Source organism: Anarhichas minor, unplaced genomic scaffold (assembly GCF_050575085.1).
Source record: "Anarhichas minor isolate MPS153535 unplaced genomic scaffold, ASM5057508v1 ptg000054l, whole genome shotgun sequence".
Classification (NCBI taxonomy): Eukaryota; Metazoa; Chordata; class Actinopteri; order Perciformes; family Anarhichadidae; genus Anarhichas; species Anarhichas minor.
Window position 1 is genome coordinate 1,706,074 of NW_027466500.1, and position 14,691 is coordinate 1,720,764.

The 14,691-nt window shown below is 42.8% G+C and overlaps 1 protein-coding gene across 1 annotated transcript; it reads right to left on the reverse strand.

The window, feature by feature from the left end:
• Nucleotides 1–4,832: 4,832 nt before the first annotated feature.
• On the reverse strand, nt 4,833–13,096 carry LOC142931746 (Krueppel-like factor 5). The gene is made up of 3 exons (XM_076075819.1): nt 12,013–13,096; nt 10,860–10,919; nt 4,833–7,879 (listed from the first exon to the last, which is right to left on the reverse strand). Exons 1-3 carry the CDS (start codon nt 13,082–13,084, stop codon nt 7,701–7,703), a joined length of 1,311 nt encoding a protein of 436 aa, XP_075931934.1. The 5' UTR covers nt 13,085–13,096; the 3' UTR covers nt 4,833–7,700.
• Between the last annotated feature and the right edge of the window lie 1,595 nt (nt 13,097–14,691).

The window sequence follows — 14,691 nt, forward strand, 5'->3', positions numbered from 1 at the left end:
CACGCTTTTATATCCCGGAAGTTCCAGGTGAGCTAAATCAAGCTGACAACCCTCCCTTGTCAGCAGACATGCCTGCTGAGGTCGGTCACCTCACATACTGTATGTAAGAGGTGAAATTATTATACACGTCATTCCAACCGCTGACAAGAGACTCTTTCACTGAATTAATGTCACATTTTCATCGTTTTCATGCGTTTCTTCTCTTTGTTGGCTGCGAACCAAATTTCCTTCAGCGTGGTAAAACAGTTCAAAATGATTCATGTCAGTCATTTTAGTGTTCACAACGAAGCACAAACCTGAGTGACCAGTTTGAATGAGTAATGAACAAAAAGCAGAACTCGTACGTGTACATATGATACTTTTAGCTCATCTTTTGCTTTTAGATTAATTTATATCTCCCTGATATAAATCAATGGATCATTTCTGGTGAGAGTTGAAAACTCCCAGCATTAAACCATCACATGTTTTTCTTCAAGTCCTGACCCTCCACCTCTCCTGGAATATAACTACCTCTGTTTCCACTGCATAATTGTGAATAACGTCTGATTTATGTTCTGCCTAAGGACAATGTTTCAATAGAAACACATCAATTATGAAGGTCAGATAGTCTCAACGGTACTGTCTCATTGGGAATTTGATTTTATGGAGTTTGTCTTCCAAAGACTGAGCGATCAGTATTAAAAAAAGAGAAAACTTAACAATGACACTATTGTATTTTATTAGTGTCTGTACTATGGGTTCTCTTCGGAAAATAAGTAAAGGTTTTCCCATGAAGATTAACATTGAAACTGAACAAATAGATTCCTAGAATAACACAAAACCCAGGTGTAAGTCATCATACTGAAGGACAAGTTGTTGACCCTCTACTGCATATAATTAACATAAAGTATTTTTGATCGTCACACTCATTTATGAACATTCAATGCTTTACAAGTTGCAAAATCTGATGACATGTTTCTGATTAATCCAATGAGGAGCTGAAGTGGGTGTAATGTGGAATTCTGTGGTGGGAACACTTTCATGATTAAGCAGAGCCACACTGTTCCTGAAAAGGTCAATTGGACTATGAAACACTTATAGATCAGGACGAGCATGTGCATAAATCGGCAAAAAAAGATGTTCCATTTCTTGCCTCATTGCAATGTTGTACCTGATGGGACAGTTTCCAGTCAAAGCTGGAGATGGATGTGAAATTATTATTTTTCTAACTATGAATACCCGCTGGTGTAATTTAGGCTGGAATAGGGCCAAAATAAAGAATAGGAGAGAACATGTAATATCATCTCTGTTTCATGACCAAAAGCACCTGCGTACTGAAGTTCAACATGGAACTATAAACCAGAAAGACTGTAGTTCATGAAATACATTTTTAAAAACTACTGAATTATTACATAAAGAAACAAGGGACCGTGTATATGTCCAAATGTCCAATGTTGCTTGTTTTCGTTATCAGAATTCTCCCACAAAACGTAATTTTCACATTTTGTCTAGATTTGTAATTGATGATTTGAGTGAAGGCCTCATACAGTTCACTGTCATGTTGGACTGAACCTGTGTGCTCAGTATGACGAACCGAACGGCGACCACACTTGCTTCAACGCCTCTTACGAAGCCATAAAACATGTGAGACGACAAGAGGAAACTTCCAGCTGTTCAGTCCGATACTCAGGGAGTTAACGGTGAGCAAACAGCTTTGATTAAGTGTGAGTATGTGGGCAATATACCCAATATAAGGCCTGCAGACTCTTTTCACAAATCACGATAAGAACTCACAAAAAAAGGCCTCCACTTCCCCACTTCAAGTGTGAAAGCAAAAGGGTTCTGTTGTATCCTCTGAAGGCCCACGCTGGGTGTCACCCTGAGTGTTTAGCAGGTGCAAAGATATTTGCCTGATATGGAGGAAAGCCTAATGGGTTTGTCCTTTGAACTCATCTTACATGCAGAAGGAACTGACTCAAGGAATAACTAACTTAAGGTGGCTCGAGACAATCAAAGTAGATTTCTGCAAGAGTTGGACTAAAGAGTTCATTTATTACCATAACGTTTGCTTTATCAGGAACTGCGGCTATCATGTTGGCTTGTGGTTTGAAGGATTTGTCATCTTTTTCTTATTAGTCGCTGCAGAGTGATGTTAAAACTCCCTGACAACTGCTATACACTGTTATGTTTCACATGGTGAAGCAGTGGCCAGGAATTCAAACTTGACAAAGTAAATTAATAAAACGTCTTGTGATTGTGAATAAAACAAGACTTCGCCCTTTCGAGCAGCAGCTGAAACCACTTAGGAATGTTTGGCTCTTTGGGTCTTCATTTCAAGTGTTCAGTTTCAAAATGAGAGATTGTGAAATCACCATTTGTCTGAGAGTGTGTTTCAGGTGTAGCTACACGCCGGCTGACCCCTTTTGATATGCGGTGCAATCGGTGAAGCAGACAGTGCTGATTCTGTATTGATTATGAGCTTCACGGGATGATGTTGATGTCAGGGAGGAATCAACTGGGGGGGGGGCTTGAAACTTGAAACAGTCGTCACTGAGCACAATTCACTGGACCAGAAATCCCTGAAAAAGTCTGATCTCTCACTCTCTGTGCATTGTGTATATGTATCCTGTTGCTTGTAAGTACTCATCAGGTATAGAGCACATGGCAGACTACACAAGCCAGCTTCCTTTTAGATTGCCTTGAGCCTCGCAAACCAAGCAGTACTCCTGGAATAAACCAGACCCAGTGAGGATCGCTGCATGCCGGTTAGTTTGTGGTCATTACGTCACATATATAGTAGGAAATATGAACCATGCAAGCTATTATCTTTAGTTGAAGCTAATGTTGAGCTGAGTGAAATGCTGCATTTATGTTGTGCTTTTACCTATCGAGGGCTTTACTCACAAACACACAGAGAAGCAGCAAGCCGCCATGCAAGGCGCTGGTCTTAACCATCATGGGGTTCAGTGTTTTGCTGAAGGACACTTCGATGTGTGGGCAGGAGGAGCCAAAGATCGAACTACCGACCTTGCGATTAATGGAAAAACTGCTGGGCCTCCGGCCCCCCCAAATGTCCCTGGCCCAGATGGAGCTCAGGGTGAATCTCCAGTGTTTGTCCTCACAGCAACTCCCTCATAGCGGCTCTCTATGGAGGACTTAAAAGGTACAGTCCCCTATTGAGAACCGCTATACTTCAAATCAGCAGCAACGATGAGGCTCTGATCTGATATTTGATTTCAAACGTCTAACGTTTTCTAACCGATGACTACATTTTTGAAAATGAACGTAGCGTCTTGGAATCAAACCCTCCTAGATTTCTTTTTGATAGTATGTCAGCTGTTCTGGTATCACTTCAATCTCTGATAACAACATGTTCTATTCTGAGAATATTCGGAATGGTTGACTTTGGAGGGAGCTGCATATGTGTGTGTGTGCGTGTCTATCCGGGCTCCCCGTAGTCCTTCTATTGGTCTTCTGAGTGGGTGGTCTGTTCCAAGAGAGGAGCACTGGAAACATTATACCTATATACACACGCACACACACACACAAACACACACACAAAGGGAAACTGGGAATCACACCAACGCAGAACAGCAAAGGGTGGAACAGGCAGGAGCCTTCTTCCAGATGTATGACATTAATTTAGTTGATCCAAAACATGAACCGGTAGCTCCCACTCACTCACTCATCACCACTGTGTGTGTGTTTGTGTGAAACATTCATCCTAACTTTTTAATATTCTCACACTCAGAAATACACCTGCAAGTCGGCATTTTCTGTATAATCTGTAAGATTTGGAGAGAGAGGGAATAAAGATAAGAAAAGAAAAGAAAGGAGAATAAAATTCCCCCTCTCGAGCTTTAGGTGGAGGAAAAGATGGAGCAGAGAGGACTAAAGGGAGACAAGGTGTGTATATGAAAAAAGAAAAGGGGGGAAAAGAAGAGGAGCGGAGCAGGTTATGTGAACAGCCTCCACTCTGACCCGTGGAGCTGCGCCCCTGGACTTTCATACAATACTTTCCACCGGGGAGAAGAGGGGGATACGGTGCATGGAGAGACAAAGAGAGGGAGAGGGAGAGAAAATGAAATTAAATCAGAGGAGCGGAGGAGGAGAACGAGAGGAGATGTAGGAGGACGGAAGTGGTTGATTGGGTCCCCCCAGAGATTCTTTTGTTTAGATTGTTCTGCATTTCACTTCTTTCACTCTGTCCCCTTCCACCTCCCTCTTTTCTGACATCTGAGGTAGATTAAAACAGAGACCCTGGGTCACATTTATGACTTAAATCAGGAACATATGGTGTGCGTGTGTGTGCGTACACGTGTTTGTACGTCCATTTCAATGCAGTGGGATTCCCCTCCGGTCCCTGAGTGGTGGTCAAATTTATTTTCTTGTCCATTGTCTCTTGCTGGGACATCAAAGGACTATTGTTTGTTGATCAGCAAGGGTCCTGCAGGTTACTTGCAGGTCTCGGACAAGAACACTTCGCCTCTCCTTCACATCTTCCTTTGGTGAAACTAAACTTTTAAGTCTGTTGGATCTCCGCAGAAAATCCCAAACAGGATCAGCGCTTCCACAGAAAGCATGTTTGGATTTTAAAAGATTAAATTGTGGTTATGTCTCATTCGTTTCATTTAGGCCTTGGCGAGGCTTGTTTTAATGCACCACTAACGCCACACTCTCTATTTGCACAGCATGGCTTATTCTTCAAAAAAGTGCTTTAACACAAACCTCATGGACAAAAAACTAAATGTACCACATATTGTGGTTGCTGCCACACATAAGCCTTGAAATTCATTGTTAGAGGTTAAAAGACAAAATCTCCCCATTAACTTCAGCACAAGAGCACATCTGTAAAAGTGTCAGTTGACTTTATTGGGATCGGTTTCACTCAGTTGAAGAAAAAACAACTTTTGTCTTTGGAACGTTTAACTAGGAAGAAAAACAAATCTACAAAATAAGTTGTTGGAAGGACAATATATAAAACAATGGCATCAAAATATCTTTGACAAGAAAACAAAACCAAAGAAAAAAGGCTCAAATATTTTTGGATGCAGGGCATTTTACTCTTTTTGCCCTTTTGTTTACAAAACAATAACAAAAGAGGGGAAATATAATCAATAGTTATTTACAGTGCATATATTTACATTAAGGCATTTTTGCTGGGGAGAAAGACGGTTGATCTAATACAACCCCCACTTCTACACAATCAAATAAATAGTCAGATTTACCATGATACATTACAGTGATATATTATCTTTATGCTACCTGCAGTGAATGAACAAATACAGTTATAGGTGCAGGCAAAATCACACCATCAAAATGGACATTCAAATGTATATTAAAGGACAGCGTTGACATTTTTTCAAGTCAGTCTTAAAACAATCGTCTCATGCAACAAACAGAGTTTTTGATTGATGCAATTGTTCCTCTTGTGACGAGATGCTTTCAGTGCAAGTTATGTTGAACACAATCTTTGTTTTAGTGTAGAATGACTTAAACCAATGTTACTATGCGCTAAAAATAAACTCAAATGGGTACTTTGCAAAATGAATTATTTTTAGTACTTTGAAATGTTGCAAAACAGAGGTGCGTTTCCATCAACTGGTTTGGAGGGAATAAACATCAGTACTTGGCGGTATACTCGCTTTACGCATGGCTGTAATCCACCAGTTTACAGAGTAGAAGAAGTAGAGGCTGCAAACCGGAAACAAAACAAGTCGCCTTGGCTGTTTAACCGTACGGCTGAAATGCAAAATCTCACCAGTATATTTGTCTGATTACTATATAAGACAAAATCACCTATCAAATACAATTTCAGTGAGATATAGGGATCTATTTTTAGACAATGCGTATCTTGAATATCGTTTTACATCAACGTTTTTTCGACAAAGTCAAAAACCAGCTCGAGCGAGTGTTAAGTCTTTTTTGTGCAATTGAGGGAGTTTTGTCACATTTTTCTGTTTCCCTACAGATTTTCCAATGAGATACTTCAAAGTACACCTAAAAATATGTTTATGGAAACACAGCCAATGTCTGGCAAAGGCGGAATTTTGCACTAATGATCGAAATATGATCACACCTCACATTATGTTCAGCTTAACATAATGCATTTTTACGAGGACCGTCGATTTTCTCTCCTATCACTTACACTGAAAACGTTTTAAACAAGGATCGCTTGAGGAACACTTGCAGCAACAAATAACTCTTGGTATGCTCACATGGGCATGTTGTTTTGAGAAAGACTGTGAAAAAATGTGAACGTATCCTTTAATAAAACATAGGTCCATGTTCGACTGACTGATAGAGCCGAATTTTAAGTTAGTTGTGTACAGAGTCAGAGAGTGAAAGACCCCAGAGAGAGGACTGTCATTTGAATTCTAAAAAGTTCCACATGATCTCAAGATGTCTGTGAAGTGGTCTGGCCTGTTGAATCACAATGAATGATGGGTAAACCTTGTAATTAAAAAAAAAGAAATTCACTTTCTTCGAGAGATTTCAATAGATTAAGAAATAAAAACAGCACCACGTGTGTGTTCTAAAGGACTACGTTGATCACAGCTCTGCTACCACTGAACAAAACCACATGAATCAGAGAAGGAGGCACTTAATAGGGTGTTGGTGATGAAGATGGTACTTTGGTTAAAACATCTTTTAACACAGTAAAAAAAAAAGAGAAAAAAAATAAAAATAAAAAAGGCTGGATGAGAGAGATGTACAGTAATTGTATTTTGAAGACGCTTAAAACGCAAGCATGTGCATCAAATACGGTCAATTCTGTTTAAACTGAATGAATTCTGCATCTACCGGTTCTGCTTACACTTCTCCAGTAGGATATCCATCGAAAGACAACATGAATAATTCATCACCTAATTGCTGCTCTTTAGCAACCGTCCACCTTCCTCTGTTTTCTCAGTCGTCCTCAGATCTCCTCTCGCTAAAAACTAAAATCTCTTTATCTCCACCCCTCCCTCGTTTTTTCCTGCACTATCTTCCCTCTCTCCAGAGTATAAATGCCTTCAATTTTTAATATCTGAACAGCAATGATTTGTCTGGCGTTCACAGACATTCAGTCCAGTAGTGATAATGATCGTTCCAGTAGTGAATGAGACACATGGGCCAAAAAAGGCTCAGACTTACATGACCAATTCTAGTGCAAACCAAAGGATTTGGTTAAAAAAATAAAAAATAAAAAAAACTGGATATTCCAGTTATATGAACAAACTAACAAACCATTGACTAAACAAAGATTTGGCTTGACTAGTTTACAAACAAAAGCTTTGCTTTTATAAAAAAAAAAAAAGTTTTATGTTAGAGAGACGAGACAAAAGATGTACAAGTTTTGAGTGCTTTCATTCCAGTCACACAAAGTCCAATTGCACTGGAGACACATTTTGAAGCTACCATTTCCTTTTTGTTATTTTTTCTTCTTTGTAATTGTCCAAAGAAATATATACCAAGTATATCTGGAGGTTAGGGGACACAGGACTTCATCTGCCCATTATCTTTCTACTTTACAACCTCCGATTTGTCCCACTTTGGAGTTAAGAGCAACACGCTTGTTAGGCTATCGCACCGTTTCAGCACAGGATAGCAGCACCAGGAGCAGCTGTGGTGTCGCCGGGCAGCTTGTAACATCGCTGCTGTGGGAGATGGAGTGAGTGCTTTGTGTGTGTCAAGATAGTGCTTGCGTATTTGTAGTGTGTGCGCGCGTGCAAACGCCGCTAGTTCTGGTGTCTCTTCATGTGCAGGGCGAGGTGGTCGGATCGGGAGAAGGAGCGCGAGCAGACGGCACACTGGAAGGGTTTGGCGCCCGTGTGCTTCCGGAAATGGCGCGTCAGCTCATCCGAACGTGCGAAACGCCAGTCGCAGCCGTCCCACGTGCACCTGTACGGCTTCTCACCTGCAGGAACGGGGAGGAAAGAGCAAGTGTGATTTAGTGCAGCTGCTCTCTGAATAACTGAGCATGCAGCAGCATGAGCTGAGCATTTCTTGTCCGATCACATGATCTCCAGCGTTCTATAAAAGAACCGAGATGTGTCAACGTGTGGTTGTAAGAAGTGATCATTATTAAAACAGACGTTACCTGAGACACATGATTCATGCAGTTGGGTGGAGGAACTGGGAAAACAGGCTTTACAGAAAAGTCCAGTTGTCTAACAACATATACAGTCAGACTACTGTCAGACATTCATCAAGCACGAACGCTGCACAAGCTTCCCACGGCTGACTCATCCGCATTGTCGGCATTTGCCTCGGTGTATTTTTCTTTGGTGGAAGTAGTCGGCTTCTCTGTAAATCTGTCATTCCATTAATGTACAGCTGCAGCACCTGGCACTTTGTGAAAAACAACAACTTGTGTGACCTTTCTCCTTCAGCCCACGATTCAAACCCCCAGCCCAGCTTAAAGGATTTGTTCCTCCGGTGGTATCCATCCATGCAGATCATTTCGGTGACATTGGTCCAGGTTTTGAGATACCTGCCTCTGACATTTGTGCCACCGCCCAAACACAACGAAGGTGAATGGAATGTTATTGTGACATTAAAATAATTCTAATGTCATAAAGACAAGTCTTAACAGGAAGCATATCTCTACTAGCTCTATTTATTTAGCTGTCAATGGTAACAATGGACGTTAATTAAATATGGCCGGTTGGTAAGGAACTTGATTCTTGCTGAGCTAAATCGCCCCCTTTTATCCTTCTGTCTTTGCTTTTTCTGGTCCCTTTTTTATGTGCATTTTAAAGACTAGGTGAGATAACCTCCTATTCAAGTTAACACATTTCTTTGTTTCTCCATGTAATTGATTAAAGAAAAAAAAAGAAAAAAAAGAAAAGAACTTTAAAGATTAAAGAGTGCCTTTGCCACAGAGAGCCACAGCGCTTTAAAAGCAAATTATAATGGAATCTAATAGAAACTGTGCTGTCTGCTTGGAAGTTATTTCTTCTTCTCCTCCTTTTATCTATTAATTTATTTATAATGATCAAAAACAGGGTGGGATATATATATATATATATATATATATATATATATATATATATATATATATATATATATAGACCAATAGTAAATCTGCTGCAAATCGCAAATAAGAATTCAACAACTGTGTGTCTTTCCAGAAACATGCCCCATAACTAGATCGTCCACAGACCTCACTATGAACAGTGTCCATTGGAACTACTTCTAAAAATCGTAGACAAATGTGTGTGAGACAAAAAAAAACAGTAAAAAAAAGTTTTTCAAAGCTCTATGCACCATAAACATAATTCCATTCACCTCCATTAAAATGAGGTAGAAGCAATAATCTAAGTGATGTAGATCTCAAAACCTGGACAAATTAAAACTATCTGCATGCTGGATACCATTACAGGGAAGGAAAAACACGTGTTTTTTGGTCATTTGTGTGAACCAACCCTTTAAACAAGCACAGCAAGCAATGCAGCCTCGCTAAAACAACAACTGTAATCCTGTTACGAAATGAACCACATTGTGGTTAGAAACACACACACACACACACACACACACCTGAAACTGAACATAACGAGGAGACACAATGAAAAGACAGAAAAATAGAGAGAAGTGAACCGAGCGAAGGGTTCAGTTCTTACACTAGCAATGTACCCACACACACACACACACATATATATAAACACACACACTTACGCACACGCGCACACACAAACAATCAGGATAATGGATGTTGATGGAGATTAGAGTGGGAACTCCCACAGGGACCCAAACGCATTAGGAATCATCTCATACAGATTACTGACAGGTGTGTGTGTGTGTGTGTGTGTGTAAGTGTGCATTCAAGCAGCTGAATAAGAGAAGTAGAATGAGTAACAGACAAAGATAGAAATGGGGAGGGGTTGAAGGTGGGAGGAAAAGCACAAAGTAGAGAAGAGGATGATTAGATGAATGAAAGCGATAGAAAAAAAGGGGAGAAAAAATAACTAAGCGGGACTGACAAGCAGAGGAGGATAAGGAAGTTGCTGCTACATCCCTCTTTACGTGTCGTGTCCTCATCTTGTTGTCGATAATAACTGCTATAAACACAATCAGCCTGCAGCATGAATGACGCCAGAGCTAATTGTCGTGTCATGTTCCCAAAACTGAAATGCAAGGCACGCACACCCACAACGATGTTCTGTACCAACTGTTCAGATTCATTTGGGGAACACAACTCTGGATCGTAAAGTGGTACGAGTGAGTTTTGTGTGTCAAGATGAGTGAGGAATGCGTAGATATCAACAGAAGCTTTATTGTGTTAGCTGGAGTGAGGTGGGGCCCCAACACCTAAGCGCTTGTTTGTTGACTTTGTTCATTTTAAACTAATAGTTCAAATCTAAATGTGAAAGAAAGAGACAGATTGAAAGAAAGACTAGAAACAAGGGGACTAAAGAAAAAAGGAAAAAGGACACCGGAGTGCACACAGTGATTACTGAAGTGGAGAGATTAGGATCAAGACGATTTAAGATATTTTTGTATCTGCACAGACGGATCTTGTATATATTTATAGTGGCGAACAAGCCACAGAAGCATATTAAAGATTTTAAACATCAATGTCCGAACAAGCAACGGTATCTTAAGAGAGAGAGAGAGAGATGGCTCCATTCGTCTAGCGCTGACCACATAGTCTGAGAGTCATCCCCTGGCAGAAGTGTGTCACTTCCACCTGTTTTGATGGAATAGTATATTGGGCAGAGGATGGGAATGGGGTAGGATACATTTACACACACATGCCAGGAACACAACACTCTGCCTAGCAACATGGTGCCAGCGCAGATACCGAAATAAGAGTCATGTGGGCAGTGTCTTTTTTTTTTTTTTTTTTTGACGAGTCCCTGTTTTAAAAAGCTGCATTAACTAGAGGAATGTCTTACCCGTGTGAGTCCTGAGGTGGGCTTTCAGATGGGACGACTTGGTGTAGACTTTCTTGCAGCCTGACGACAGACGGGGAGATAAACACAAACAGAAGGCTTAATCCAAATGCAAATCATTCACGTGTCACATATGTATTTAATAAACTGAGCTGTGGTGTGACAGAAATGTGAACTAATGAGGAACAGAAGTTGTTTGAAATGAGATATAGTAAACTTGTGTTTTTGCAGCTCACTTTCAGTCTTATTTGGTATTTAAACAGTTTCCAAAATAATTCATTCAACTGCATGCCGCTAATCGCACAATACTTCTGTTCACTACACCTGTTAGTTAAGTTGAGATATGTTAAGTTCAGGATTACAAAACCTTTTGCACATTATGATATGCACTGTTATTCTTCAGGTTTATTCAGACTTTATATAAGGAAATGATAGAAGTTCATGTATTGCAAAGATTTAAACCGTGAGCAGCAGCAGCAGCAGTGTGACTAATACACTCTTGGGTAAAGTGTGGATGCGTCCTTGTGTGGATATGATGGAATAGAAGTTAGACATGTGGAAACATGCTGCAGGAGGCTCCACTTAAGCCTATTTTACACGGTGCTACAGGCTAGTTGACATTACATGCCCTACAAGTAGCTGCACATTGTACAACTGCAATCTGAGCACACGATTTAAAGTGTGACTGTATGCAAATTATGTGTTGGGGGGGGGGGGGGGGGGGAGATCAAATGACTTAAGGAGAACATCCATTTAATGAACACACACACAGGTTCATTCCACAAACATACCAGTGATTGCTTTAAAGCCACAACAATGAGTGAGAGCGCACGGCGGAGAGCGTACGAGACGTTTGAGGTGAGACAATAAATGCAAAGTAGTTTTTAAACTAGGTGGTTAGTTGACAGGCGGTGATTGAAGTTGAGTGACTTAATTCCAGTGCAGCAGGAGCTCGGCCATGGCTGTAGTGCATTGTGTGACTCACGCACCGGAGAAAGTCTATACACGTCTTTTTTTTTTTTTTTTTTTAATGCACAGGCCTCTTAAAATAAAGCCGGTTTTGTGAGTGACCAGATAATTCACCTGACCACAGCGCAGCGTAAAAATAAACACCCAACAGGGACAATAATCAGCGTGCATAAACAGTTGTTCTCACCTGGGTAATCACAGTGGTGGATCCGCCGTTTCTCCAAGTCCGGGTTGTTCCTCCTGTTGTAGCGGGCAGACACGGTAGTCTGAGCTGGGGTTGGGGCTGCGGTTGCTGCAGGTGCGACTTGGCCTGGGACCGGCGTGGGACCTGTAGTGTGGGGCAGAGACAAGCTGCCCGGTCCCGGGCCGGGTCCGAGCCCAGGGGTGCTACCTGACAACTTGGATGCGATGGTGGCTGCGTATGAGGGAGGAGGGGACATGGTGTGGAGCAGCTCCTTCTGCCTGTCAGGGCTGCCGGGCTCCGAGCTCGGCGGAGAGGGTGGCAGGTAGGGCACCTGCTGCTGGAGGAAATGGGGGTGAGCCTGGGCATGTGGATGTGTGTATGCCCCGCTGCCCAGGCTGCAGTAGGCAGGCTTGGCAGTCTGCTCTTGTTGAGATGCAGAAGAAGCTACCGGCAAATTATGGAAAGGCGTGTGAATTGTGGAAGTGTGTTGTATCTGCTGATGATGATGATGATGATGATGATGATGCTGATGCTGCGCCTCCATACCATGGTGATGGTCCAAGCCGGAGTTTAGTAGCTGAAACAGCGAGCCGCTGTTGTCATGGTGGTGGAGAGCGTGCTGCTCGAACTCGGACGACATCTCCTGTTTGATGAACACTTCTGGCACTGAATCGTTGCCGCGGCTGCCTCCCGACTGGTTGAAAACACTGGTGAAGTCCGGTAACCCTGTTAGCGTCATGTTTATGGCTGAGGTTTCCATGCCATGCCCAGACGTGCTGCAGCTACTCGCAGACGTCGTGTCGGGGCAGTGCAGCTGTACATTGGGGGAGTAACACGGGGAGGCAGATTCTGTTTTGATTTGGGTGAGACCTGTGTGGTTCGGGTGCTGACACAAGCCCACCCTCAGGTAGGCAGCGTCAGGGAGGTAAAGATTCATGTTGAGGGTATAGGGAGACCCGGTGTGATCGCCTGTGAAGAATTGATCCAGTGCGGACGCACAGTCTCTCTGCGACTTCTGCTGGCTGTTTGCAAGATGTGGATGGGGAAGAGACTGAGGGGAGAGATATCTGTCCATCTCACACTTTACCTGTGGACAAAAAGACAAAAAAAGTCTGGTTTAGAAATGTCTCATTTTACGGTCTTAAAGTAAACTAGTAAACTGAAATGTATTCAGTTGGACTTGCTTCTTGTGAGCCACCATGAAACTATTCTGAGGTGCTATTTCGAGAAGACAAAGGTTTGATAGGACAGTCACCGCTAAAACATTTATCAAGTAGTCATCAATAGGCAGTTGCCACATTCCCTCTCCGGCTGCAAGGCTGAACTCAAAAACCTGCAGGCTGTGAGGCCAACAGTTGAGGATCAAGGCCAAGGGAATCACATCCAATACTTCTCGTATGAACACATTTGGAAATTTGCACATCTGCGGTTATGATAACAGGCTAAAGAAGCAGCCTGTGTGTTGACCAAACTGGCATCACAGGTGAACAACTTCATGTCAAATCCTCGCTCGCTCTGTGCTTCACGGTCTCATTTCTGTGAATCTGCAGGCAGGTATAAAAGTTAAGAGAAGCCGTGGAGCAGAGGATGAAATAGCAACATAAAAGGGGAATGGGGAAACACCCATGCCTCCCAGTCCGCTGCAGTAGCGGCAGCAGCAGCAGCAGCAGTCTGGGGATGGGCTGCTATTTCTAGGCTCCTGATCCTACCAGCTGTTAAATTGCAGCTCTCTCCTCTGCTGCACAAGTTTCCTGCTAACTGGGGACAGAGTTGCCGGGAGCTTTCTGTCCGAAGCTGGTGTCAGTTGTTGTCAGCGTGGTATGATGGTGAGAGGACAGGGGGGGGGGGGGGGCAACAACTGGTGGCCAACTGGCTGGCATAGAAAACATGCGGTGAATGCGTTTTGCGGGCGGAGCCGCTCGGCTTCCCGTCCAGCTGGTCTCAGCTTGCTCGCTTATTACCGCTATTAGTGCAAAACTAAGTGGTCATCTACAATATCACGCAGCGAGGCCGGTGGAAATTTGGAGGCCAGCAATAACAACAAAAAACAACAACAACAAAAAGACAGGATCTACAACCTTTCTGCCACGCCCATTCAATGAAACACATCACTAATGTGTGTATTCGGGTTTTACCTGCGTGTAGTCATTATGTCCAGTCTTGTCCGTTTCTGTGATCTTGCAGTCCAGGCCGAACAACGCCGAGTCCTCCAGGTGGAAAGCAGCGGGCAGAGTCGCCTTCTGCAGCGGGTAGAAGGTGTCCTCCTGCCCGCAGCCGCTCATCGCGAGTGTCGCGGCCATGAAGCTCCGACGCAGCACCGCAAGTGAACGCTCGTCCTTGTTTATGCAAAAGAGAGGATGCCACAGCGTGCCGGAGCGAGAGGAGTGGAGCCGACGAGGTGTAGTGCGCGTGGTGGAGTTATTAATGCGTGTCTGTCTGTTACATCTCCTTCCACTTGTTTCATCCCTCCACCGGCCCACGGACAGTTTTCTATCTCTGCTGTAGGGGCGGAGCGGCCCAGTGTAAATACTGCACATGCACCGCCCTCCAAACCTTCAAAAAAAAAAAAATGCCTTTGATCATTCATTCACTGGCCACCGCCCTACGCTCCATCTAAATACATTGACAACAGTGTTGTGGAGTGTGCACAGTACCAGCCAGACCGCATACGCAAAGAAAGTG

What these genes read in the sequence shown, in the direction of transcription:
- LOC142931746 (XM_076075819.1), bottom strand. Translation starts at nt 13,084, where the DNA reads ATGGACAGATATCTCTCCCCTCAGTCTCTTCCCCATCCACATCTTGCA. An exon ending in CCACCACTGTGATTACCCAG is followed by an intron (nt 10,920 to 12,012) that starts GTGAGAACAACT and finishes GTCTGTCGTCAG; the next exon opens with GCTGCAAGAAAGTCTACACC. An exon ending in CCACCTCAGGACTCACACGG is followed by an intron (nt 7,880 to 10,859) that starts GTAAGACATTCC and finishes CCGTTCCTGCAG; the next exon opens with GTGAGAAGCCGTACAGGTGC.